At 49.7% G+C, this 25768-nt stretch overlaps 1 protein-coding gene across 1 annotated transcript; it reads left to right on the forward strand.

Moving 5' to 3' along the window:
* The first annotated feature begins 1031 nt into the window (after nt 1–1031).
* TRPV1 (transient receptor potential cation channel subfamily V member 1) lies at nt 1032–25768 on the forward strand. The gene is made up of 15 exons (XM_059668231.1): nt 1032–1318; nt 2389–2555; nt 2628–2780; nt 3249–3389; nt 3540–3838; nt 5790–5969; nt 7716–7874; nt 9028–9123; nt 10582–10652; nt 12117–12282; nt 12686–12752; nt 15971–16290; nt 17237–17364; nt 17880–17995; nt 24911–25768. The coding sequence occupies exons 1-15, from the start codon at nt 1032–1034 to the stop codon at nt 25081–25083; spliced, it is 2523 nt and encodes an 840-aa protein (XP_059524214.1). The 3' UTR covers nt 25084–25768.

Here is a 25768-nt window from a genome sequence, read left to right on the forward strand (position 1 = left end):
GAAGTGGGAAGCAGGAGGGACCGTGCGAAGATGGCCTTCAGGGACCGACGGCCAACGAGCCGGGCCACTCTGGAGGGGAGGAGCATGACCCGTGCAGGGATTAGGGGGTGTGGAGGAGACTGGACCCCAAGGGAGGTGGCATCTGAAGAAAAGGAGGAGAAAGCACCCCAAGGAGAGGCACAGCAGGAGCAAAGGCCATTGAGATGTGGGCAGTCCTGGTCCCAGGGTGTGGGGATGCCCAGCCAGGTGGAGGGAAGAGCAGGAAGGGAGGGTAGGAAGGGCGTGAAAAACAGCAGATACACACATTTACGGCCCCACATCCTGGCCCTCACTGCCAGCCCAGCTCCAGGTGCTCAGGCCCGAAGGCCCGCCAGCCCCTCAAGGTAGGAAGGTTCAGGGCCAGGATGCTTGGCCTATTATCATTTCACAAAAAAACGACCAAAACAAAGCAAAACAAAAAACAAACACAAAAAAACCCCTCTACAAACTGAATGGTTGCAGCAGCCAGGTGGAAGAGCCAAGGCAGGGGAGGGCGTAGTGAGGATGGGATGCCTGGGGCAGGAGGGCCTGTGCCGACCGGAATGTGAACATGTCCGCCAGCCACCCTGTTTCCATGACAAGACTGCTCGGCTCTTTGGGGTTGAGCTGGCCCTCTGGCCTGAATGCACAGCCAGAGACAGCCACTCCCCTTGTTTCCCTTATCTGATCTCGGAGGGATGCAGAGCAGTGGTATCGTCTGCATTCAGAGTGACCCATCCAGTCCCTCAGTGCTTGCTGCCTCCAAGCTGAGGCCCGTCCACTCCCAGAGGCTGATGCCCCTGGGGCTGTTACTGGGTCTCTGGGGTGGGAGGTACAGCACCTCTGAGAGCTTCCATTCTGGGGGCCCGGGGCAGCCGCGTTGGACCTCTGGGATGCCCTGCTTCACGGGGGCACTTTGCAAGGAGGGTCGTTAGGGGGTAGCGTCGTACAGTCCTTGAGCTGGGAACAAACCCGATCTTGGTGGTTGCCCGCAGGCTGCCTCTTGGACAAGGATGAAGAAATGGGGGAGTTCAGACTCAGGGGAGTCTGAGGACCTGCCACAAGAAGACTCCCACCCAAAGCCCCTGGAGGGAGACCCCAACTCCAGGCCAGCTCCGGCCAAGCCCAGCATCTTCCCCACGGCCAAGAGCCGCAGCCGGCTCTTTGGGAAGTGTGACTCGGAGGAGGCCTCTCCTATGGACTGCTCTTACGAGGAAGGGCAGCCAGCCTCATGCCCGGCCATCACAGTCAGTCCTGTGGTTGTCGTCCAGAAGACTGGGGATGGCCCCACCTGTGCCAGGTAAGCAGCACCTGGAGCCCGGCTCCCTCCCCACCAGGAGCCCACTGGCTCAGCTGGCTCAGGCCCCAGCCCTGGAGACACCACGTGGTGCTCCAGCTAATGGGCTGAGCATCATAGAGCTGGGGGCCTGGGTGCCTTCAGAGGTCGTCTATTCCAGCATCTGTGCTCCTAGGACAGTGATGGCGAACCTTTTGAGCTCGGCGTGTCAGCATTTTGAAAAACCCTAACTTAACTCTGGTGCCGTGTCACATATAGAAATTTTTCTTGATATTTGCAACCATAGTAAAACAAAGACTTATATTTTTGATATTTATTTTATATATTTAAATGCCATTTAACAAAGAAAAATCAACCAAAAAAATGAGTTCGCGTGTCACCTCTGACACGCGTGTCATAGGTTCGCCATCACTGTTCTAGGACCTTGAGTGGTCACCAAGGGGTGTTGGCATACATGCGGATCCCTAGCTGCTGGCTGATCTCAGGGGTCCAGGCCTGGGATGCTCACTAGCCCAGACTCCTGGATTTCCAGCCAGAAAGCTTAAGGACAGGATATGCTTTTAGACAGAGAGTACAAAACAGCTCCAGCGAGGGGCCCACTAGCCCTCCGGCCTCCTCCAAGGCCAGCGTGAGGACGATTTTTGAGTTAGTTGGAGCCAGCCACACCCTGCGTCCAGCCCCTCTAGGCGACTGCCTTCTAAGCCCCAGCTCCCGAGCAGGCAGAGAAGCGAGGGGCCTGCCTGTTGGAGGAAGTGGTGGCAGCAAAGACGTTCTAAAATCTAGATCAAGCATGTCACAGCTTTGGTCGGTGGGCCACAGGCCGTGAGTTTGACATGCTTGTAGATGGTGCCTACAGGCAGGGTGGGGACAGAATGGGGGCTCGTGCACCCCCTGTTCCCTGTTACACCCGCTTCCTGGACAGTCACCTCGATGGAGGGGTGGGTTTACTAGTATATCATGTGTCTTCTCCTTTTGGAGTGCCTTGGGGTTTCGTCCTGCTCCCTGACAAGCTCCGAAAGCCTCAGGCCCCAGGGGGCCCAGTGTAGGAGACCAGGGTGTGTTCTGGCCCACAGGCAGTCATCCCAGGACTCCGTCCCAGCTGGCACCGAGCGGAAGCTCAAGCTCTATGACCGCAGGAAGATCTTCGAAGCTGTCGCCCAGAATAACTGCGAGGAGCTGGAGAGCCTGCTGCTCTTCCTGCAGAAGAGCAAGAAGCACCTTATGGACAGCGAGTTCAAAGGTGGGCCCGGAGGCGGTGGGTTCCGGGCGCACCCCCGCTGCCACCTGCTCTGACCCTCACTTTGTCTTGCAGACCCGGAGACGGGGAAGACCTGTCTGCTGAAGGCCATGCTCAACCTGCACGACGGGCAGAACAGCACCATCCCCCTGCTCCTGGAGATTGCCCGGCAGACGGACAGCCTGACGGAGCTGGTCAACGCCAGCTACACAGACAGCTACTACAAGGGTGAGGGGCGGGGGCGGCTCAGCTCCCACCAGCCCTCCTGGGGCCAGGAGGGTGCCGGTGAGCCTCAGCAAGCCTCTGAGCAGCTTACTCCCTGTCCCAGCCACCAAGCCGCCATCTCCTGGTCCTGGGGTCCCTGCCCCCCAGCTGCTGGCTTGGTTCCTCCTGGTGCTCAGGGTCCCGCCCTCCCCTCGGAGGGCCTGCTGCTCCTGACCTCTGGACCTGGTGGCTTCCTTCTCTGCTGCTGTTCCTCATCCCTGGGCAGTTGTGACTCTTCCAGCTTCCAGTGTGGTGTCCCCATTCTCTAGTCCTGCCTCAGGGGCTCCCTCAGGGGCTCCTGGCCTGGCTTCCTCTACCGGGGGTGGGGGGTGGGGGGGGCATCTGCCACTCTCTGCCCAGGCCTCCCCAGCACCTGTCTGGGCACCCCCTACAGGACATGAGCACAAAGCCAACAGCACGAATCCTCCACAGGCCAGACAGCGCTGCACATCGCCATCGAGAGGCGGAACATGGCGCTGGTGACCCTCCTGGTGGAGAACGGGGCAGACGTCCAGGCTGCAGCCAATGGGGACTTCTTTAAGAAAACCAAAGGGCGGCCTGGCTTCTACTTCGGTAGGGAGACCAGGTGGCAGACCCGTGACTTAGTGATGATTGCTGAGGGGGGTTTGGGGTGGATGGTGGACAGAGGGAGAGGCAGGCTGGATGGTGCAGGGCCCAGGCTGTCTATTCCCGAGGCCCACTGTGTGCCTGTGCTGGCTGCAGGCGAGCTGCCCCTCTCCCTGGCCGCGTGCACCAACCAGCTGGGCATCGTGAAGTTCCTGCTGCAGAACTCCTGGCAACCGGCAGACATCAGTGCCCGGGACTCGGTGGGCAACACAGTGCTGCACGCGCTGGTGGAAGTGGCCGACAACACGGCCGACAACACCAAGTTTGTGACGAGCATGTACAACGAGATTCTGATCCTGGGGGCCAAGCTCCACCCGACGCTGAAGCTGGAGGAACTCACCAACAAGAAGGGGCTGACGCCACTGGCCCTGGCCGCCAGCAGCGGGAAGATTGGGGTAGGGAGGGCTCCTCACGGAGCTGGGGTGCTGTGGGAGCGGACTGCCTGCCTCGCTGTGCATGCCTGTGATCACACACTGCACAGTGTCAGTCCTGAGGCTGTCACAGCAGCCGGTAGGGTGGGGGTATGCTGGGGTCCAGCCCCAGTGGGTCCAGGGGTTCCCAAAGGTGTGGACGGAGTCGGCGAAGAATGAATGACATGGAGGCAGTGTTCAGGTGATCATCATAGCCAGGTTCTTCTTTTTATTGTCATCTAACATCTGTATTTATACTATTTGGTCCCAATCCTATCCATTCTATACAAAAGGCCAGGGGGCTTCCCATCTCCATTCCAAGGTTACTCTATTGTTCCACTAAGCCACAAGGAAGTAACTGAAGGAGGTCACTCCAAGCAAAGATCAAAGCGACCAACCACCCTTCTGACACTCAAAGGGTTTACTGATAAAAATCCTCACCTGAGGAAACAACCTTTCTTCTCCTAGCCAGGTTCCTTCCCCTATTGTCCTCTTACATCTGCATTTATCCTATTTGATCTTAATCCCATCCATTCCATTCCAAAGGCTAGGGCGTTTCTCATCCCCATTTCAAGGTCCCTTGAAACATCCCTGCAGAGACTGCCTCAAGCAGCCAGGGTGGATCGGCTTCCAGCAGGGGTAGAGTAAGCCAGGGGAAATGTGAGAGCCAAGCAGCACCCAGCATTGCACACATGGCCATTTAATTCATTTTTTTAATGGTTTTAAAGCAACTTTATTGAGCTGTGATTTACATCAAACAAATGGAAACATTTAAAGTATTTGGTCTGGCCCTAGCTGGTTTGGCTCAGTGGATAGAACCTTGGCCTGTGGACTGAAGGGCGTGTGTGGGAGGCAATCGATCGATGTGTCTCTCTCACATCAATGTTTTTCTCTCTCTCTGTCTCTCCCCCTCTCTCCCACTCTATCTCAAAATCAATAGAAAAGTATACTTGGATGAGGATTAACCACAACAACAACATAAAGTACTCGGCCTGATGAGTTTTGATGTGTAATACAGCTGCAACCACCACCCCAATCAACATGCAGAGCACTGCTGTTGCCCAGTAGTTCTCTCTTGCTCTTTGCAGTTAGTCTTCCTGTCCCTTTGCCCTCCCCACTCTACACAGCTACTGATTTGCTTTCTCTCACTGCAAATGGTTTAAAAAAAAAAAAAGTTCTCCATTCTTAGACTCATTTGCTGTCTCACGGAAGCAAACCTAAATGTAAACATAAACATTTAATCTAATTATCACAAGAGATGCTTTTATTTGTTTAAACTACTGGCTCTTGTGAACTTTATTTATGTTTTTAAATTGATTTTTTTGGGGTGACATTGGCTAATAAAGTTATATAGGTTTCAGGTGTACAATTAATTCTATAATATCTTCTTTGTATGTTGTATTGTGTGTTTAACAACCCAAGTCCACATGTGGCCATTTCTTTTTTTTTTTAATCCTCATTTGGGACATTTATCATTGATTTTTTAGACAGAGGGGAAGAGAGAGAGAGAGAGAGAGAGAAACATCGATGTGAGAGAGAAACATGCCCCAACGGGGTATTGAACCTGCAGCCTAGGTATTGCCCTGCCTGGAATCAAACCCATGTCCTTTCAGTGTACAGGATGACGCTCCTACCAACTGAGCCACACCAGCCAGGGCACCATTTCTGATTTCTAACTCTGAGTATCACCAACAAGACACGGGGAGAGGGTGGGGTGCTGGGACCTGGGCATCGGGGGTAAAATGGATGTGATCAGCCAGGTGTGATCATTTGATGTAGCTGCAGGAGACTGCTGGAAGGGGGTAGGTGCTTGGGTGGGGTCTCCAGCTGGGCTGGGAAGAGGATTATTCCTGAAGCAGAGCTGGTGGCCAGTGGGGACACAGCCTGTGGCGGGCACCAGGCTGGTCTCTAACAGGCTCTTGTACTCCCATGGCAGGTCTTGGCCTATATTCTCCAGAGGGAGATCCAGGAGCCGGAGTGCAGGCACCTGTCGCGGAAGTTCACCGAGTGGGCCTACGGGCCCGTGCACTCCTCCCTCTACGACCTGTCCTGCATCGACACCTGCGAGAAGAACTCGGTGCTGGAGGTGATCGCCTACAGCAGCAGTGAGACCCCTGTGAGTGGGCCGGGGCTGGGGCCAGGAAGGCTTCCGGTCTCACCACACCCCAGCCCTCAGCCCGCCCTGGGGTGGCTCCCTGTGTTCTCATCACTGAAAACCCGCTGCCCGGGGGTCTAGGCCCTGCAGCCTCATCAACCCATTCATTCCCCCTGAATGTTTTCCTTCATCACCAAACACTATACAATGCTATTCCCTTAACAAGGTAAATCAGAAGTACACAGACAGAAAGAATCCTTCTTTTATCCCATACAGGCAGGCAACTTCCTTTTGTTTACACTAATGGGGTCATGCTATACATGATGTAGAGCAACCAATATTTTCACTAACTGATGTGTCTCGCAGACAATTTCGTATCAGTCCACATGGTCTGCTGCATTTAAAAACAGGGCTGCATAGTATGCCACAGCAGGGATGGGGAGACATGTCCGTAGAAGGACGTTCGAGTTATTTCCAGGTTTTGTTACTACGATGCCTACAGGCCACTTGGCACGGGTTTGAGATTTTTTCTATGAAAGATATCTGGAGTTGGAATTGCCAAGTCAAAAAGTATGTACATTTTAATATTTTAATAGCTACTGTGAAATTGTCCTCCAAAAAGACTTTTTCAATGCATTTGGCCACCATCAATAGGTACACAGCTGCCCTTAGCCCTGCCGACCTGGGTATTGTCAATCTTTTTATTGTTTTAAGACTACTTCAAGTGAATGGGGCAAAAAATGCTCTCTCATTGTTGTAACTTTTAAAATTGAATTTATTGGGGGTGACACAGGCTTCTTGAGGAAGCAGGGAGCTTCCAATTCCCAAAGTTACTCAAGACACTGAACAAGGATCTCTTTGGAGGAGCTCAAGTTAGGGATGGGGGGTTGGGCTCAATAGTCTGACGAGGCTGGGATGACCTGATTTTGGCTCCTCCATCCGGGGATATTTGAATTTGAACAGAGATCTCCTGGGTACCAGACTTTTGCCCCAAAGCACACGTGTAATGATGATGTCCCAGGCACAGCCCCACCCACTGCAGCGGAGACTGTCTAGTTCAGGGGTTCTCAACCTGTGGGTCGAGACCCCTTTGGCGGTCGAATGACCCTTTCACAGGGGTCGCCTAAGACCATCCTGCATATCAGATATTTACATTACGATTCATAACAGTAGCAACGTTACAGTTATGAAGTAGCAACGAAAATAATCTTATGGTTGGGTCACAACATGAGGAACTGTATTTAAAGGGCCAGACGGTTGAGGACCACTGGTCTAGTTGCCTTCAGTCTCATGCATTGGTCAATACCACTTCTGCCTGGATAGCCCGCCTGACCCAAGCCTGGGAATGTGAGAACCCAGAGGCCTCTTCATACCTGCCCTCAGCCCCTCCCCGAGCAGCCTCGTGCCAGACTCTGCCTGTGCCAGCCTCTTCCCATGATTGTGGGAATAATAAGGATGTAGGTGCTCAGAAGTGAGTTATTAAAGGTAATGGGCATAGAATGTCGGGCAACACTTGCTAGTTCTTGGGTGTCAGGGGCACTTAGGGCCATGTGTGCAGTTTCCCCCCTCACTCACTGTACACACAGGAGCACGAGGCCGAGAGGGGCCTGCCGGGTCAGGTCTGTGACCCTCAGCGGCTCTGTGGGCCGAGGGTGTGGTCATGGTGGGTCCTGTGCAGAGGTGTGGGTGTGAGGAGCGCCTTCGGCTGATGAGGCTCAAGGTGGCTCCTGGTGGGGAGTGAGCCTCACCTCTCTTTGCTTCCCTTAGAATCGCCATGACATGCTCTTGGTGGAGCCGCTGAACCGACTCCTGCAGGACAAGTGGGACAGATTTGTCAAGCGCATCTTCTACTTCAACTTTTTCGTCTACTGCCTGTACATGATCATCTTCACCACGGCCGCCTACTACAGGCCTGTGGACGGCTTGGTGCGGCCTGAGCTCGGGCCTCGGCGTGGGGTGTGGGGAGAGGGGATGGGCGTTCCTAGATGAACCTCAGGACCCCAGACCCAGGCTGGGCCCTGCACTCCTCTCCTGCTCTCCAGGCTGTCCTGGAAACCTGCCCTCTCTCCTGTTCCCTGCTGCTCCCTCAGCTTCCTAGTTCTGTGTGGCTGAGGTCCCTCCCTGATTGCACAGGGGGAGTCCTAGGTTAGAAAGGATGCAGGAATTAGGGCTCAGGAAGTAGCTCTCCCCGAAGCCGGGTGTCCACAGGGTCCTGGGATGGCATAAGCCCTAAGCCCACTGCCATCATGCTTACCCGCCCACCTTTGTTCACTCCTTGCTCATTATCCATTCCCTGGGTGTCTACCTTTGAGCACTTCTGTGCCAGGCCCTGGGCCATCCATCAGGTCAGCTTAAGACCAGATTTTTTTCCCTCTTGCAGGAAACATAGACTCCCTCGAGTTTCTGAATTAATACCCAAACACTTAATTTTGTTGCTTTTATTTCCAGGATGCCTGGCTTGCAAATTTGATTTAGAAACTCAACTTCCTCGTTGGGTGAAACCTGATCTCTATCTACCTATTAAGGCCATTTAATGACTTCATTTTAAGAGAAAAGAGGAGTGAAAATAAGATAGACTAGTGAACCAGCGCTTATGAAACATTGATGGGAGGCTAAGAGGAAATGGTGGCTGAAACACAAGGATGACACACCCATGGGGGATGTCTCCACCTTCCTTGGGAAACCTTGACAGTTCTGGGAGACCAGGGCTCACCCCAGTCCTTGGCAGGGGCGGGAAGCTGGTGGCATTGGGTCTGTAAGGGTGCCTCCACCTCTGCCATCACCCTCCTCCCAGCGGGACTCTGGGCTTCGACTTGTCTGAGAGACAGCACAGCACTGTAACGACGCTCTACTTGGCACCTGGAGCCGCCACTTTGGGAATCAGGTTTCACAGAGGAGCGTCCACATGTGTGTCCCCAGAATAGTGTATTGTTTTTATTCGTGTCTCTCCTGATGGAGGCTGAGCCTCTCAGGCAGGGGCTGGGTTTTAATCACAGAGCTTGGCACCTGGTAAATGTTTGTCGAATGAATGAATGAGTGAATGAGTGAATGGAGTCACTAACTTCTCTGCACCTTGCAGCCTCCCTTTAAGCTGCGATACACTGTTGGCGACTATTTCCGAGTCACTGGAGAGATTCTTTCTGTATCAGGGGGAGTCTACTTTTTTTTCCGAGGGGTAAGCATTCTTTTCCACACTGTGAATGTCCGTTGTCACCAAAACAAAAAGCCAGGGGAACCACTCAGTGCTCCCTCACTGCTTAATTCCTCGGACAGGAAATGGCCCTGCTTGCGGAGCCCAGGGATGCAGAGGTGAAGATAAAAGCCGACCAGGCACTGAGGGCTCCAGGCATTCAGGGCTGAAGGGTGGGCGTCCATAGGTGGGTCCCCGCAGGCCGTCAGTCTTGGATACAGTCAGGGATCGCTACCGAATGTAATATTTAATTACAGAAGTAGAGGGGGAGCCTCTTAAGCGATAGATCACGATTGGTAGTTGCTTAATTAATCAAAACAGTCCATTAAAGCTCAGAACCATGAAAGAAATCTACGGGTATACTGGAGCCATTTTATTTTAACTGAAAACTCATAGATGCACATTCCTTGGCCATCCTTTGATTATACGAGCAGTCTTTTCTTTGAATGTAGGATCACTGTCACATGTACAAAGAATTTGATATTATTGTGATTTTCCCCCCTTAATTAAGCTACATCCATTTTTTTTTTCCTTTTTTTATTTTATTGATTTTTTACAGAGAGGAAGGGAGAGAGATAGAGAGTCAGAAACATTGATGAGAGAGAAACATCGATCAGCCGCCTCCTGCACATCCCCCACTGGGGATGTGCCTGCAACCCAGGTACATGCCCTTGACCGGAATCGAACCTGGGACCTTTCAGTCCGCAGGCCGACGCTCTATCCACTGAGCCAAACCGGTTTCGGCCATCCATTTTTTTTTTTAAAGTAACCTTTAAAGAATCTTTCCAAATCTCCACACTCTGTCTTCACGGAAACAATTACCTTTATTTTCACTCTCATAGTTTATATTATAATAAAATAAAAGCCACTGCAGTAGCTTTTTTTTTTTTTTTTTTTTTTTTTTTTTTTGCAACAGGCAAAAAGCACTCGTGGCAAACCCGGGATCAACAGGTGGGAGGGTAGGGAGTGTGTGGGTGTCCTGGAGAGGGTCTCCTAGAGCGGCCAGCATTCAGCAGGGCGGTGGGCATCAGTCATAATGTTTTCAGGGAGGGGAGAGCACTGGTTAATCTGCTTAAAGAAATTTTACTGTAATGCATACTTAAAGAAAATTAGGGAAAAAGCACAAATTAAAAAAGAAGAAAAAAATTGCCCAATCTCGTCACTCAAGCACCACAGTTGATAACTTTTGGCGATGTTCCTTCCTGTCTCTACTTCCAGCTATAGCTGTCATTGCACTCTCTGTTTGTGCAACTCTCTCCTGACCGAGTCACGTAACATCACCCCATTCGCCTGACCCATGCTCTCCCCCTCCCTCGAAAACCTCTGCGTGGACACGTTCCCACGGTCCGGTCCATGTGGTGCCATTTGGGAAGCAGTCTGGGTGCTCACCACTGAGCCACAGCTAACCTTTCCTGGGACCTCACTCTGTCTATTTACCTGCAGATTCAATATTTCCTGCAGAGGCGGCCGTCACTGAAGTCCTTGTTTGTGGACAGCTACAGTGAGATACTTTTGTAAGTGACCCCTTGGCTGTAATGCCTCAGTAGCAGACAACATCTTTTGGCCCAGTCCTGAGGTGACAGCAGTCAGTTCTCACTCATTCTCTCGCATGCACTCAGCCTGGAACATAGTAGGACCTCACAACCTATCGAATGAATGATGGAAGGCACTTAATAAACGCTTTGGGGTGAATGAATACTGAGGGTCCACTCTGTGCCAGGTATGGACCAGGTGCTAGGGGATGCCAGACCTGTTTCACGGGCTCATGTGGTTTATAGTCTGAGTCAGATGCACCCTTGTTCATTTTTCCCATCCTTTTGCTTTCACTGGTATTTGATTAAATTGCATCCAAAACCCCCGTCTTCAGCAACAAAAGCTCCACTCTTTCTTATTTTAGGCACCTTATCACCTCCCCTCCAGAGGCCCCTAAGCTTTTTGAGAATCCTTGGTTAAAAGAGTTGGCTCTCAGCTTTCACTATGATTCAGACTTGGCTTTCTTGGTCTACTAAGTGAGTTTCCATTTGTCCACTGCTTCCCGGCTTCCAAAATCCATATATGGGGACTCTGTGTTCCACCCGAGGCAACCCTTTCCCTACTTCAGCTGGCACCAGCTCTTATTTGGCCAAGGTTCTGCAAGTGCAGGGGTTTCTCTTTTCGACAGACCTTCAATTGACGGGCCTGTTTATTGACACCCGTTTTTAATAGACTTCCCTCGGGACAGTGGCAGCTTTCTGCTGGGTTCCCTCACACAGTGGGAGTGAGGTGGTCATTGTGGTCTACAGTGTTAGTGCAGCCGGGGGAGCTCTCAGGAGGAGGCCATGATGAGCAAGGAAGCCTGGGGCGAATAGGGAAAGAAGGGACCACTGAGCAGATTCTGCCATAGCATCATCCAGACGTCCACCCTGTCCTGGGCTCTGACGTGGGCATGTCCACTAGCCTAAGGGGGCTGGGGGACGTTTTCCCTGGCTCTGCTCTTGTGTTTGAGGGTGTGACCATCAGACTCTACCTGTGGTGTCCCAGGAGAGCATGGCCTGTCCTTTCTCACGGGCGTAGGAACCTCCTAGGTTCTGTTATCCGTGAGGCTGTTTTCTTGGGGACTGGGCAGGAAGGTTGTTGGGGCTAAAGCAGTGTTTCTCAACCTTTTTAGATAATATTTTTTACAATTGCCCCTCCCATAAAATTTTAATACCAGAAATATACTGTATGGTGGCTTACGTACTCTATCTATATCTGTGCTTTCTGTATAAAGAGCATACGATTTCACTCCCCAACCCACCCCAAACCAACATTTGTCAGGGCAATACTGCTCCCACTGAGAACCATGCCCTAAAGGAGGCAGGACAGCCAGGCTACCTCCCACCATGGCCTGTGCTTTGTGCCTCCGAGGAGAGACCCAGGCAGCTGAGGTCTTCCTGTCTGTGGGGCTGCCAGGCCTCCTGGGTGCCCCTAGACAGCGCTTCCTGTCGCTCCACCCTCAGCTTTGTGCAGTCACTGTTCATGCTGGGGACGGTGGTGCTGTACTTCTGCCGCCGCAAGGAGTACGTGGCCTCCATGGTGTTCTCCTTGGCCATGGGCTGGACCAACATGCTCTACTACACCCGTGGCTTCCAGCAGATGGGCATCTATGCCGTCATGATTGAGAAGGTGGGTGTCAGGGCCCGAGGGGGTTCTCCACAGATCCCGTTTCCCTCATGGGAATGGGGGACCCGGTTCCACAAACTTCATCCATCCTCTCTGTATTGTCGGAGGAGATGCTGGTTTGGCTGAAGACCTCCTTCCCCAGCTAATTACACCCCAATCAGGCAATCTGGAATTGACCCGGGTTTGGGAGCTTCCCTAAAACTTGACCCTCTGCCTACCAGACAGACCCCCTTTGCCGCCAGGACAAAGGCCAGGTGTGGGGAGCTGTGGATGATTCCTAAATGACCCCTGAGCTACAACCCACCAAACACACTTCCTGCACGTGCTCGGGTTCCACGTGGGCTGAACATTAACCCTCGGCCCTGCCTGGGCCTGGACTCGTCTGACAAGCTGCTCTCTCCTGCAGATGATCCTGAGAGACCTGTGTCGCTTCATGTTTGTCTACCTTGTTTTCTTGTTCGGGTTTTCCACAGGTAACAGGCTTGGTCAGGGCTGGTGGGGGAAGGGACTCTGCTCACCTCAGCTCCTTGAGGACTCTGCAGGGGCTGGGAGGGAGGGACCCACTGGCATGTGTGTTTACAGATGGCAGAGTGGATGGACAAAGAACACACTGAAATGGGCAGGAGAACCTGGAAATGTTATTCCTAAAATGTTTAAGTAATTTTTGAGGTAGCAAGTGCTACTTGCTTGTAGGCTAGCTACATTTTGGCTAAGTTTTTTTTTTTTTTTTTTTTTTAAGGAAAATAAGTTTGTTTGTTTTTTTTAAAAAGAATAGTGCAAATAACACTCTACACTCTATCCTGATTCCTCAAAATGTGTCACTCTTTTTATCACTTTCTCTCCCTGCCACACACACACACATACCCCACACACCACTTAAAAAAATTGAGAGCAAGTTTTTTATGATCAGACAAGATCAGCCTTTACCACAAAATAGTATTTCCTAAACAACAGGACATTCTCTTCTCTAAGCACAGTATAATGGTCAAAATCAGGAAATGAACATTGCTACAGTACTATTAGCTAATCTACTAACCTTGTTCAGATTTCACTAATTTGGCTTAATTACGTCTTTCACAGGAATGAAAATCCCAGATCATGCACTCCATTCAGTTGTCATGCCTCTTTAGTCTCCTTCAATCTGCAGCACTTCCTCAGCTCTCCCTTGTCTTATGTGACCTTAGCATTTTTGACGAGTCAAGGCCAGTTTTTACAATGGCTCCCGGTTTGGGTCTGTCTGACATTTCCTCGTGGTCAGATCCAGGGGTGCATTCTTGGTCAGCCTCTCAAGGAAGTGAGGCGTGTCTTCCTCTGCCTTGTATTGGGGGCCCCACGGTGTCTGCGTGTCCCATTCCTGGTGATGTTAGCCTTGACTGTTTTGTTTTGGTGGGTCTGCCAGATTCTCCCACAGTCAGATTCTTATCTTTCCCCTTGTGATTGATAAGTTATTTTCGAGGCGGGGCTTTGAGGCTATGTAAATATTCTCATCAAACTTTCATCCAATTCTTTTAGCATCCACTGATTTATTCACACCCGAGTCAACTAATCCCAATGATTGTCAAAATAATGGTTTCCTAACTCCATCATTCCTTCCACATTTATTTGCTGGTATAAGGGAGAACTTTCCATTTACACATATTTATTTATCTACCTAAATATAGCTTCATAGAATAGATTCTTCTTTTTATGGGTTCTCACTTTTTAAAATGGCTTATAACTCCTTTTATCACCATCTGGTTTGATGCTCAAATTGTCTGAGAAATTGTCATTGGGAGCCCCTTTAAGCTGGCTCCTGTGCCCTTTTGACACACCCACATAATTTTTTGATCCTCATCTGAGTCCCGCTATTACATGGTTCACACGTGATTGTCCCTGTCCTGCACCCCATGTTGAAATCTTTGTGTGGGAGTCATGGGCAGCTTTATTATTATTATTTTATTTATTTACATTTAAATCCTCACTCGAGGATATTTTTCCATTGATTTTTAGAGAGAGGGAAAGACAGAGAGAAATATCAATGTGAGAGAAACACATCGATTGGTTGCCTCCTGCATGCACCCTGACCAGGGCCCAGGGGGGAGCCTGCAACCGTGGTACGTGCCCTTGACTGGAATCGAACCCGGGACCCTTCAGCCTGCAGGCCGATGCTCTGTGCACTGAACCAAAAGAGCTAGGGCCATGGGCAGCTTTAACTAGGAGCTTGGACTGAGAGGGAATGGTGTGGGCTCCTGGCCCTGATCTGAAGGCCCTGTTTTCAGTAGCCTCAGGAGGGGATGAAGCCATGTGGGTCAGATATAGGTTATGGGTCAGATACTGGTTATAGGTTAGATAGTGGTTATGGATCAGATACTGGTTATGGGTCAGATACTGGTTATGGGTTAGATAGTGGTTATGCAGTAACCACAGGCACAGCTGCAACAAAAGCTCTCGGGCTCTGGACTACCGTTCCCACAGAGGAGTGCAGAGTGTGGCTGCTTAGCCTGTGGTTCTGGCCCAGGTGGCTCTGGCCCTCTCAGAGGTGCAGGCACACGGTGTGACTGAGACAGCGGGTGTGGGTCCAGGGCTGCCATGTCAGGTTCAGCAGGCGGTGCACTGCACAAAGCTGACTGTACTTACATTGTACAGAGAGATTTGTATATTTATTTTAACAAATGTTTTCATAGCAGATGATCGAGTTCTTTTAAAAAGTTTATTATTGATTTTAGAGAGAGAGAGAGAGAGGAAGGGAGAGAGAAACATTGATTTGTTCCACTTTTTATGAATTCATTGGTTGCTTCTTGTACGTGTCCTGACCAGGGATTGAACCCAAAACCTTGGCATATTGGTAGGCCACTCTAGCCAACTGAGCTACCCGACCAGGGTAATAAAGTTCTTATTGTAACCAAATAGTATTATGACCATTTTCTGATAGTTTTGAAGAAGGGAGTGCTTTTTAAAACATTTAAACAAAGGTGTGTGCCTGGTCAGTGTGGCTTAGCGGTTGAGCATTGACCCAGTAACAAAGAGGTCACCTGGTAATTAGAGACCGAAGCATGCTCAACTGGTTCGATTCCTGGTCAGGGCACATGCCCAGGTTTCGGCCTGGATCCCCAGTAGGGGGCATGCAAGAGGCATCGATCGATGATCCCTCTAAAATATATATGTATATATATGTATTCTAGAGGCCCGTCACATGAAATCGTGCACGGGTAGGGTTCCTAGGCCTGGCCTGCGATCAGGGCTGATCTTCCCTGGCTGTTGGAAGCCAGCTCTGCCCCCTGCCACCGTTGCTGTGGTCGCCCTCTATGTGTGGGGCGACTGGCAGGGCTGTTGGGGCCCGGTGTCACCCCCATCAGCCGCCACCCACCCCCAATTCCCGGTTCCTGGTTCTCCACTGGGCAATCGGGGTCTGTGGGCTGGGAGCAGCTCCTGCATTGAGCGTCTGCCCCTGGTGGTCAGTGTGCATCATAGCCAACTGGTCATTCCGCATCTAGTCGATTTGCATATTATGCATCTATCTATCTATCTATCTATCTATCTATCTATCTATCTATCTATCTATCATCTACCAAAACAAACAAAGCAAACGAAGGTGTGCTGCATAGCCAGTGTCCCAGCTGCAGACCCACCCGGGGAAGTCGGTGTGTATGTTGGGGGGGCCTGAGGTCTTGGCTCCCATTCAGCTGCACCCCTCCCTCCCCATGACCTACAGCGGTGGTGACACTGATTGAGGACGGAAAGAACGACTCTGTGGCTGAGACCACATCGCACAGGTGGCGGGGGCCTGGCTGCCGGCCACCCGACAGCTCCTACAACAGCCTATACTCCACGTGTCTGGAGCTGTTCAAGTTCACCATCGGGATGGGCGACCTGGAATTCACCGAGAACTACGACTTCAAGGCCGTCTTCATCATCCTGCTGCTGGCCTACGTGATTCTCACCTACATCCTCCTGCTCAACATGCTCATCGCCCTCATGGGGGAGACCGTCAACAAGATCGCGCAGGAGAGCAAGAACATCTGGAAACTGCAGGTGGGCAGGCTGGTGGGGTGTGTGCAGCAGGCGGGCGTCAGCTGGGCGCATGGGCCCTGCAGGGTTTGAGGAGGAGCAGAAAGCTCAGCCAGGTCCCCGGATCGGGCGGCAGCCTCTCCCTCAGTCACCTCCCTCTGGCTCCTCCTCTGGGTTCCCCTGCCCAGTGTCATTAGCCTGTGTTCATAGACTCGGTGTTTCCTGTGGGCTGGGGGGGCCCTGAGGGAAGGAGACAGAGGGCTCAGCCCCATCCATGAGGTGCCCATCTCAGGGGAACTTGGCTGAGGGTGGGCACCAGAGAGCATAGTCTGGCAGAGCAGCTACCATGGGGCAGGCCCCAACAGCGACACTTTTGAGACCCCTGGTCCACGCTTGCCTTCCCGCTAATGATAACAGCATCATTCTCATTCAGTAGCCTGGACTCTGTGCCGGGCACTTACATGCTCCCGTTTAATCCTCACAGCAATGCTCTGAAGTGGGTGCTCACTACCCCCACGTTTTGGATGGAGGCATGAGGCACAGAGAAGTTAGGGCTTTGTGTCTAGGGCAACTAGTAAGTAGCCCAGGCAGGAGCCAGCCCAGCCAGGAGCCAGCCCAGCCAGGAGCCAGCCCAGCAGTCTCTCACTCGAGGCTCTGTTCTTAGCCTCGACTATGCTGCCCCTTGTGGCCCGGGCTCCGCAGGGAAGGGTCTGGGGCTGGGCCACTCCGCCTCACTCATGGCCTCACCACTCACTAGCAGGCCGGACAGGGTGGGGGCTGGGCGGGCTGAGCTCCTTCTGTGGAGGGGCGACCACAGGGCTTCGGAAACAAGCCTGTGCAGAGGGCACAGGTCCTGCTCCTAAGTGCCGGGCCCGGGAGAGACCTGGGGGAGGCTGACCTCGGCAGCACCGGCAGCCAGCGTGGCCCCTGGATGAGCCCTCTGCCCCTCTGCCCTTGTGTCTTCCTGCAGAGAGCCATCACCATCCTGGACACGGAGAAGAGCTTCCTTAAGTGTATGCGGAAGGCCTTCCGCTCAGGCAAGCTGCTGCAGGTGGGGTACACGCCTGACGGCAAGGATGACTACAGGTGGTGTTTCAGGTAAAGCCCAGGCAGGAACCACAGCCTGGGAGGCTCAGACCAGCTGTGGATTTTGGGGACCCGCCCAGAGCCAGCTGTGGGTACAGGGGTATAGAGGCCTGCTTCAGGGCTCACCTGCGGGCATGGGGGCTCACCCAGAGCCAGCTATGGGTCCAGGAGCTGCCCCTGTGCTCAGCTGTGGGCATAGTGGGCCCACCTTAGATCTCAGCTGGTGAGACCCAGGCATTAAATCCTGGAAAATGAGGTGTCCAGAAGGGGTCACCTGGTAATTAGAGACCGAACCAAGAATCCAATATTTAAAGTCCCTGGAGCCGAAGGTGTGGTCTGAGAACATATCTCCAGGGTGGTGCCCAAAAAGGCAGGCCTGTCTCCCCTCCCTCCCCGACCAGCTATGTCTCCCCATCCTGATTGCTGGGCTTCTTGGGTTTGGCCTGTGGGCCCAAGCCCTCGACCTGGAAAGCTGGCCACTGCCCTCAGGCCGCCAGCTCCCTGCTCTCCCCTCTCCTCGCCTGCAGGGTGGACGAGGTGAACTGGACCACCTGGAACACCAACGTGGGCATCATCAATGAAGACCCGGGCAACTGCGAGGGCATCAAGCGCACCCTGAGCTTCTCCCTGCGCTCGGGCAGAGGTGAGTGTGTGTGTGTGTGTGTGTGTGGGGGGGGTGCTGGGCATGCTGGTAGGTGGAGCCTTGGCTGCCCCCACTCTTTGCAGGACTTCCTCATCCCACAGGCCAGGTGCTGGAATCGCCCCAAGTGTCAATCACCCTCACACTCCGTCACAGGCGCTTTTTCGTGCTCTCACGTGCACCTGCACCGCCGACTGCTCCCCATGCCCAGGCACCCGCCCAGGCACCTGTCCTCAGTGCCTCAGAGGCAGCAGCTCAGCCCACATCCAGCCACCTGGATGGCTGGCCTCGCTGTGGGCTTTCCTGTCTTTTCTGGCCCGTGCCTCACCCCCAGGGTCTGCACTCAGCTCTGTGAGGCCTCTGGGCACCAACAGGGCCAGGCGAACACTCACCTTGTGTGGCCACATCCAGGCAGGCAGGGGAGGGAAGGATAGCTCTTGAGCAGAAAATCACTACCAGAAAAAAGTCCTTTGACAGTTAATGGTAGACATTTAACAGTAGACGTTAAAGGTCTAATTGAATATACTTACTTTAAAAGGAAGCGAACTTACCTTACATTGAGCACATTTTGAGTTATAAGTACACCCCCTCACTAATTCTTTGTTTTTAGTCTTTTTAAAAAATTGTGGTGTGTGTGTGTATATATATATTGGTATGTATATATATATAATAAAATTTGCCATTGTTACTATTTTAAAAAGTGTACAATTAGGTGCTAATAATGATATCTACAATGTTGTGCAACCATCACTGCTATATATTTCCAGAACTTTTTTTATTATCCCAAATAGCAGCTTTGTACCCATTAAGCAATTACTCCCCATGCACACCCCTCTCTCATCCTTGGTAACCTCTTTTCTGCTTCTGTTTCAGTGAATTGGCCTATTCTAGGTACCTTATATAATTGGAATTATAGCATATATGCCTGACTGAATAATACTCCATTGTATGTATATGGTATACCATATTTTATTTGTCCATTTATTTGTTGGTGGATATTTGGATTGTTTCATCCTTTTTGGCTATTGTGAATAATGCTACGAATAGTGGTGCATACATTTTTAGTTTTTATTTATTTATTATTATTTTTAAAAATATATTGTATTGAATTTTTACAGAGAAGAAGGGAGAGGGATAGAGAGTTAGAAACATCGATGAAAGAGAAACATCGATCAGCTGCCTCCTGTACACCTCCTACTGGGGATGTCCCCGCAACCAAGGTACATGCCCCTGACCAAAATCGAACCTGGGACCCTTCAGTCCACAGGCCTATGCTCTATCCACTGAGCCAAACCGTCCAGGGCTTATAATTATTATTATTGACAGTATTATAGATGTCTCCCATTTTTTCCTTTTTTGCTCCCCTCCACCAAAACCTGCCCCACCCCAGGCCTTCCCCATGCTATTTTCTGTGTCCTGTGGGTTATGCACACATATATATGTATATATATATATATATTTTTCCCCCCCTTTGGTTAATCTCCTCCTGTCCCCCCTCTCTCCCCACTGAGATCTGTTATTCTGTTCCATGCATCCATACCTCTGGACCTATTTTGTTTGTCACTTTATTTTGTTCATTAGATTCTACATATAAGTGAGATCATGTGATATTTCTCTGACTGGCTTATTTCGCTTAGCATAATAGTCTCCAGGTCCATCTGTCTCAAAGGGCAAGAGCTCCTTTTTTTTTTTTTTTTAGAGCTGCATAGTGTTCCATTGTGTAAATGTACTACAGCTTTTAAAAAATATAGATTTTTATTGATTTAAGAGGGGAAGGGAGAGAGAGAGAGAGAGAGAGAGAGAAACATCAACGATGAGAGAGAATCATTGATCAGTTGCCTCCTGCAAACTCCACACTGGAGATCGAGCCTGCAACCTGAGCATGTGCCTTGACTGGGAATAGAACCGTGACCTCCTGGTTCATAGGTCCATGCTCAAACACTGAGCCACGCTGGCTGGGTTGTACCACAGCTTTTTCCCCCACTCATCTACTGATGGGCACTTGGGCTGTTTCCAGATCTTAGCTATTGAAAATAATGTTGCCATGAACAGAGGGGTGCATATAGTCTTCCTGGTTGATGTTTTGAGATTCTTAGGATATACTAATATTCCCAGAAGTGCGATCCCTGGGTCAAACAGCAGTTTCATTTTTAATTTTTTGAGGAACCTTCATTCTATTTTCCACAGCGGCTGCCCTAGTCTGTATTCCCACCAGCAATGTACTAGGGTTCCCTTTTCTCTAAATCCTTGCCAGCACTTGTCATTTGTTGATTTATTGATGGCAGCCATTCTGACAGGTGTGAGCTGATACCTCATTGTAATTTTAATTTGCATCTCGCTGATGATTAGAGATGTTGAGCATTTTTTCATATGTCTATAGGCCATCTGTATGTCCTCTTTGAAGAAATATCTTTCAAGTCCTTTGCCCATTGTTTAATTGGATTGTTTGTCTTTCTGGTGTTGAGTTGTATGAGTTCTTTGAATATTTTGGAATTAACCCTTTATCAGATGTATCATTTCGAATATGTTCTCTCATATAGTAGGTTCCCCTTTCAGTTTGTTGATGGTTTCTTTTGTTGTGCAGAAGCTTTTTAGTTTGATGTAGTCCCATTTGTTTATTTTTTTCCTTTGTTTCCCTTGCCCTAGGTGATGTATCGGTGAAAATACTGCTACGTGAGCTGTCTGAGATTTTACTTGGTGTATACATTTTTGTTTGAATCGTTGCTTTTAATTCTTTTGGGTAGGAGTGTGGAATTGCTGGATTATATGATAACTCTATGTTTACCTTTTTGAGGAATTGCCAAACTATTTTCCAAAGCAGCTATGTCTTTTATATTCCCACCAGCAATGCATGAAGTTTCCACATCCTTACCAACATTTCTTGCCTTTTTTTTTTAAGTTATAGCCATCCCAATGGATGTGAAATAGTGTTTCACTGCACTTTTGATTTGCATTTCTCTAATTACTAATGGATTTGAACATCTTGTCATGTTCTTATTTGCCATTTATAGATATTCTTTGGAGAAATGCCTACTCAAGCCCTTTTGCTCATTTTAAAAATTATGTTTTAGTGTTGTTGAATTATAGGATTTTTTTTTTACCAATTCAGGATATTAATTCTTTATCAGCTATATGATTTTCAAATATTTTCTCCTATTCTGTGAGTTTTCTTTTTTACTCTCTCAATAGAATACTTTGATGTATGAAAGTTTTAAATTTTGACAAAGCACAATTTATCTTTTTATTTTGTTGCCTGTTATTTTGATGTCATATCCAAGAAATTATTGCCAAACACAGTATTATAGGAACTTAACTTTTATATATGTATATCAATTAGCCTATGGCAAAATTGTTTTCATTATATGTTGTTTCACTTAAAGTCACAGAACCTATTGACGATCATGTTAAGTGATGACTTACTATATAGATTAGTTTTATATCAGCTTTTATTTAGCTGAAAATGTCAATTTCATCATTATGTTTGAAAGATATTTTCACTGGATATGGAGTTCTGGGGTAACAGTTTCTTTTTTCTTTTGAACATTAGAATACTTTAAGTATGTTTCTCTTCTGTAGTCTGGCCGCCATTGTTTCTGATGAAAAGTCACCCATTATTTGCATTGTTATTCTCCTGCCGTAATGTGTCATTTTTCCTCTGGCTGCTTTCAAAATAGTCTTTTAATTTTTGGTTTTCAAAAGTTTGATAAGGTGTGTTTAGGTATTTTTTTTTTTTGTCTTATCTTGCTCAGGGTTTGCTGAGAATCCTGAATCTGTACATCTATGTTTCATCACAGTGGAGAACTATATATATGTTGCTTTATCCTCTCCATCTTCTCCTTTTGGGATTCTAATTATATGTATGTTAGACCATTTGATATAGTCCCATAGATGTTTGAGGCTTTGTTCATTTTTTCTCTTTTTTCCTGTTTCTCAAATCTGATAAACAGTTCTGTCTTCACGTTCACTGACCCTTTCCTCAGCCATCTTCAAACTGCTATTAAGCCTGTTCAATGAATATTGCATTCCAAATATTGTGCTATTTGGTTTTAGAATTTCTATTTGGTCCTTTTTTTATAGTTTCAATTTCTCTCCTGAGATTCCTTAACTGTTCCCTCATTAATACCATACTTTTCTTTGCTTCTTTGAGCATATCTATACAGTGTGAGGCAAAAGTGGGTTTATAGTTAGTTGTGAGTATGTGAAACACAGTTTATTCTTGTATTATTCTCTATTAATTATTGTATTATTTTCCATATGAACAACTGTAAACCTACTTTTGCCAACCCTATAATAGCTGCTTTAAATGGTCTGTCTGCTAAATTCAACATCTTGGCCATTTTGAGGTAGGTTTCTATTGATTATTAACTGTGAGTCACATTTCCCTGTATCTTTCTTTTTAAATCCTTACCTGAGTATATGTTTGAGAGAGAGAGAGAGAGAGAGAGAGAGAGAGAGAGAGAGAGAGAGAGAAACCTCAGTGCGAGAGAGAAACCTCAGTGCGAGAGAGAAACATTGATCAGTTGCCTCTTGTACTCGTGTCATCTGGGGATTGAATCTGCAAGCTAGGTATGTGCACTGGTGGGGAATTGAACCCCCAACCTTTTTGGTGTATAGGATGATGCTCCAACCAACTGAGCCACCTGGCCAGGGCTCCCTGTCTCTTTTTATATCTAGTAACCTTTAATTGTATACTGGGTACTGCAGATGATATGTTGTAGAGACTTATTGGATTTTTGTTCTAGTTGGCAGTTCAGTTACTCATGAATCACCTTGAATTTTTGTAGGGTTAGATATGAGGACACTCAAGGTTTTTTCCAATTCCATAAATCTTGTGGGACTGGACATCCAAGCTTTCCACTGAGGAGCTTGTAAGGGCTTGGTTTTGGCTTTGTTGGGTGGGTCTTGAGTAGACCCTGCTCTATAGGTCATGCAGAGTAAGTAGGGTATTTCTGGTATTTTAGCTCAATTCTCAGAGTAGAGAAGGGGTGTTGAGGAGGTCTCTCCACTCTGGCTGGGCTGGACCTCCACTATCCCTTAGTACTGCTCAGCTTCTAGCGTCCCTGTCCCACTTTCAACCTCATAGTGGTACTCTCTGTTAGACCACTGCAGTCTCACCCTGTGCAATCACAACTCAGCTCGAAGCCAAGGACTGTGGCCCTCCACACCCAAATTCCCTTCTTCCTCTTTGCCTTACCCTGCCCCACAGATTCTAGCTGCTTCAGCTCAGAGGCACTGCCCTGCTCTGCTTGGACTCCAACCCACTGTACCACAGTCAGCGAACTTGTCCCTAAGCAAAATGTCATGGTAATCATGGGGCTCGCCTTGGGAATTTCATTTCTCTCAGTATTGCAGTTTTTTACTTCTGCTGTCCAATGCATGACTGAAAACATAAGGCATGCATTTGCTGCATCTATTTTGTCCAGTTTTATGGCTGTTTACAACAGGATGGCTGGCTCAGAACTAGACACAATCAGAACTGGAAGTGGAAATCATATTATCGAGAAACTTACTTTTGGAAAACTACTCAAGGGCTTCATCAGTTTTCCCAAGGGCCTCCTGCAGTCCTGTAATTTCCCCATGAGTCTCATTGGAAGCACTCTCTGTGCCACTTCATAATACTTGATGATCTTGTCTTCAATTTTTTAAAAAGTATAGTTTATTGATTTCAGAGAGGAAGGGAGAAGGAGAGAGAGAGAGAAACATCAATGATGAGAGGGAATCATTGATTGGCTGCCTCCTGCATGTCCCACACTGGGGATTGACCCCATAACCCAAGCATATGCCCTGACTGTGGATTGAACCATGACCTCCTGATTCATAGGTCGATGCTCAACCATTGAGCTACACCAGCCAGGCTTGTCTTTAATTGTTAATTGGTCTATTCGTTACAGAGGCAGGGAACTGAGCTAGTAACTGAGCTAGGGCGAGCACATGAGGGGGTCTTGGCATCAGGACTGTGGGAAGTGGGCACTGGAAACCCATACCTCCTTTGAGGGCCCTGGAGCTGGAGCTGGGCTAAGCAGTCCCTGAGGCAGGGTCTCCCTACCACCTAGTCAGCCAGAAGGTGGTGTCTCAGTGAGCATCTGGCCTATCTCCCAATAATGCTCTCTTGCTTCTATCCCTGGGTTCCCCAAGGGATTGTCTCTCAGCGATTGGTGCTTAGTGTCAAACTGGGGTTCAGAGACAGGCCTGTGGCAGCCAGTGGGACCTGAAGTATTAAGCTGGAGTAGTCACAAAAGGCCCAGCCTCCAGCATCCCTGATGCCTTTGAGATGTGGCCAGTGTTGGACTCCAGTAGAAGGACCTGAATCGTGGTCTGGGGGTGGGAGGTGTGGCCACCCAAGGGGTTGGCTGACCAGGGCTCTGGCAGGTGGAAGGAGTGCACACACAGCTTTCTCTCCTGCCTGTCATTTCTCGGCGGTGGCGGAGCTGGAGATGGCTATGAGGATGGGTCCTCTTCAGGAGCTTCCTGGAATTACAGGCCACATGTGAGATCCCCGCGTGAGGCCCAGTGTCACGATGGTTCCCTTGGCATTGTTCCCAATCTGCCATGGCCAGGTGGAGCCTCGACCAAACCTTGATTCTTTGGCTTGTGTTTATCACCCTATACCTGACCTGGTGTGGAGCAGGTCGTGGGGCAGGCCCCAGGATTGCTCTGTGGAGATCTGCTTTCCCTCCTACATGGGCAGGAAAGAGAGTGGACACTCATGAAGCAAGTCAGGGTGGGGCGGAGGGAGCGAGTTTAAGGAGCCGCCGGAGAGGATGAGGCCCCTTGAGCAGCTGAGGCAAGAGGAACTGGCTCCGATTCAGGTGCCTCAGGAGGCACCGGCACGCCTGGGCCCTTTATCTGGAGATTGGTAATCGTTGGTTTATTATGGTTTTGCTGCATCCAAGGCAATAATGATGTTTTACCCTTTAGTTTCAGGGAGACACTGGAAGAACTTTGCCCTGGTCCCCCTTTTAAGAGATGCAAGCACTCGAGAAAGGCAGCCTGCTCAGCACGAGGAGGTCCATCTGAGGCACTTTGCAGGGTCCCTCAAGCCAGAAGATGCGGAGGTCTTCAAGGATCCTGCTGTTTTCGGGGAAAAGTGAGGGACCCCTAAGGCTCTCAACACTGGGCCTTAGGATGGCACACGGTCGCTGGTGTGTGTGTGGGGGACACCTGTGTCCTCTCAGCAGCCTGGCCCCTCTGCGCCTGCCCAGGCTCCTTCCTCGGCTACGCTGGATGAGCTGAGGGAAGCGCTGCTGGGTGCGTGGGAAGAGATACCCATCCAACCCTCCCCGTCCCCAAGTGGATCTCCTAACAGGAAGGGATCTTGCTTTCAAGGTTTTGCTGACTTTGTTAAACATCACGCGTGACGAACCTCTTGGACACATGTGGCGCCCTGTTTTCTCTGATCTTGTGTTACTGCGAGTAAAGGTCGATGAAGCCCAGACAAACACCTTTTAGAGCAAAATGCTTCCCTTGGTGTAAAATGCCAACTCTGCTTCGTGCTTTCTATCTCCCCCCGCCCCCGCGTGGTCTGGGGTCACGTCATTTACTCTTCCTCAGAGAAGGTGGGGAAGGCCGGTCCCATTCCCAGCTCGGCCAGAGTCAGGTTTCTTTCAGAGTGACTTCATCTTGCATTGACACATCCCAGTTCCAAACCTATTAGCTCTATTGCTGTTCAAATGAAAGTGAAGAACCACGTCCTAACGCCATGTGGCAAGACTTTTTTAATGATCTTCCTTTTGTAGTGATCTTAATCCTGCCTCCTGCAGTCGTACGTCCTTCCAC

The sequence above is a fragment of the Myotis daubentonii genome, chromosome 16, assembly GCF_963259705.1.
Source record: "Myotis daubentonii chromosome 16, mMyoDau2.1, whole genome shotgun sequence".
NCBI lineage: Eukaryota > Metazoa > Chordata > Mammalia > Chiroptera > Vespertilionidae > Myotis > Myotis daubentonii.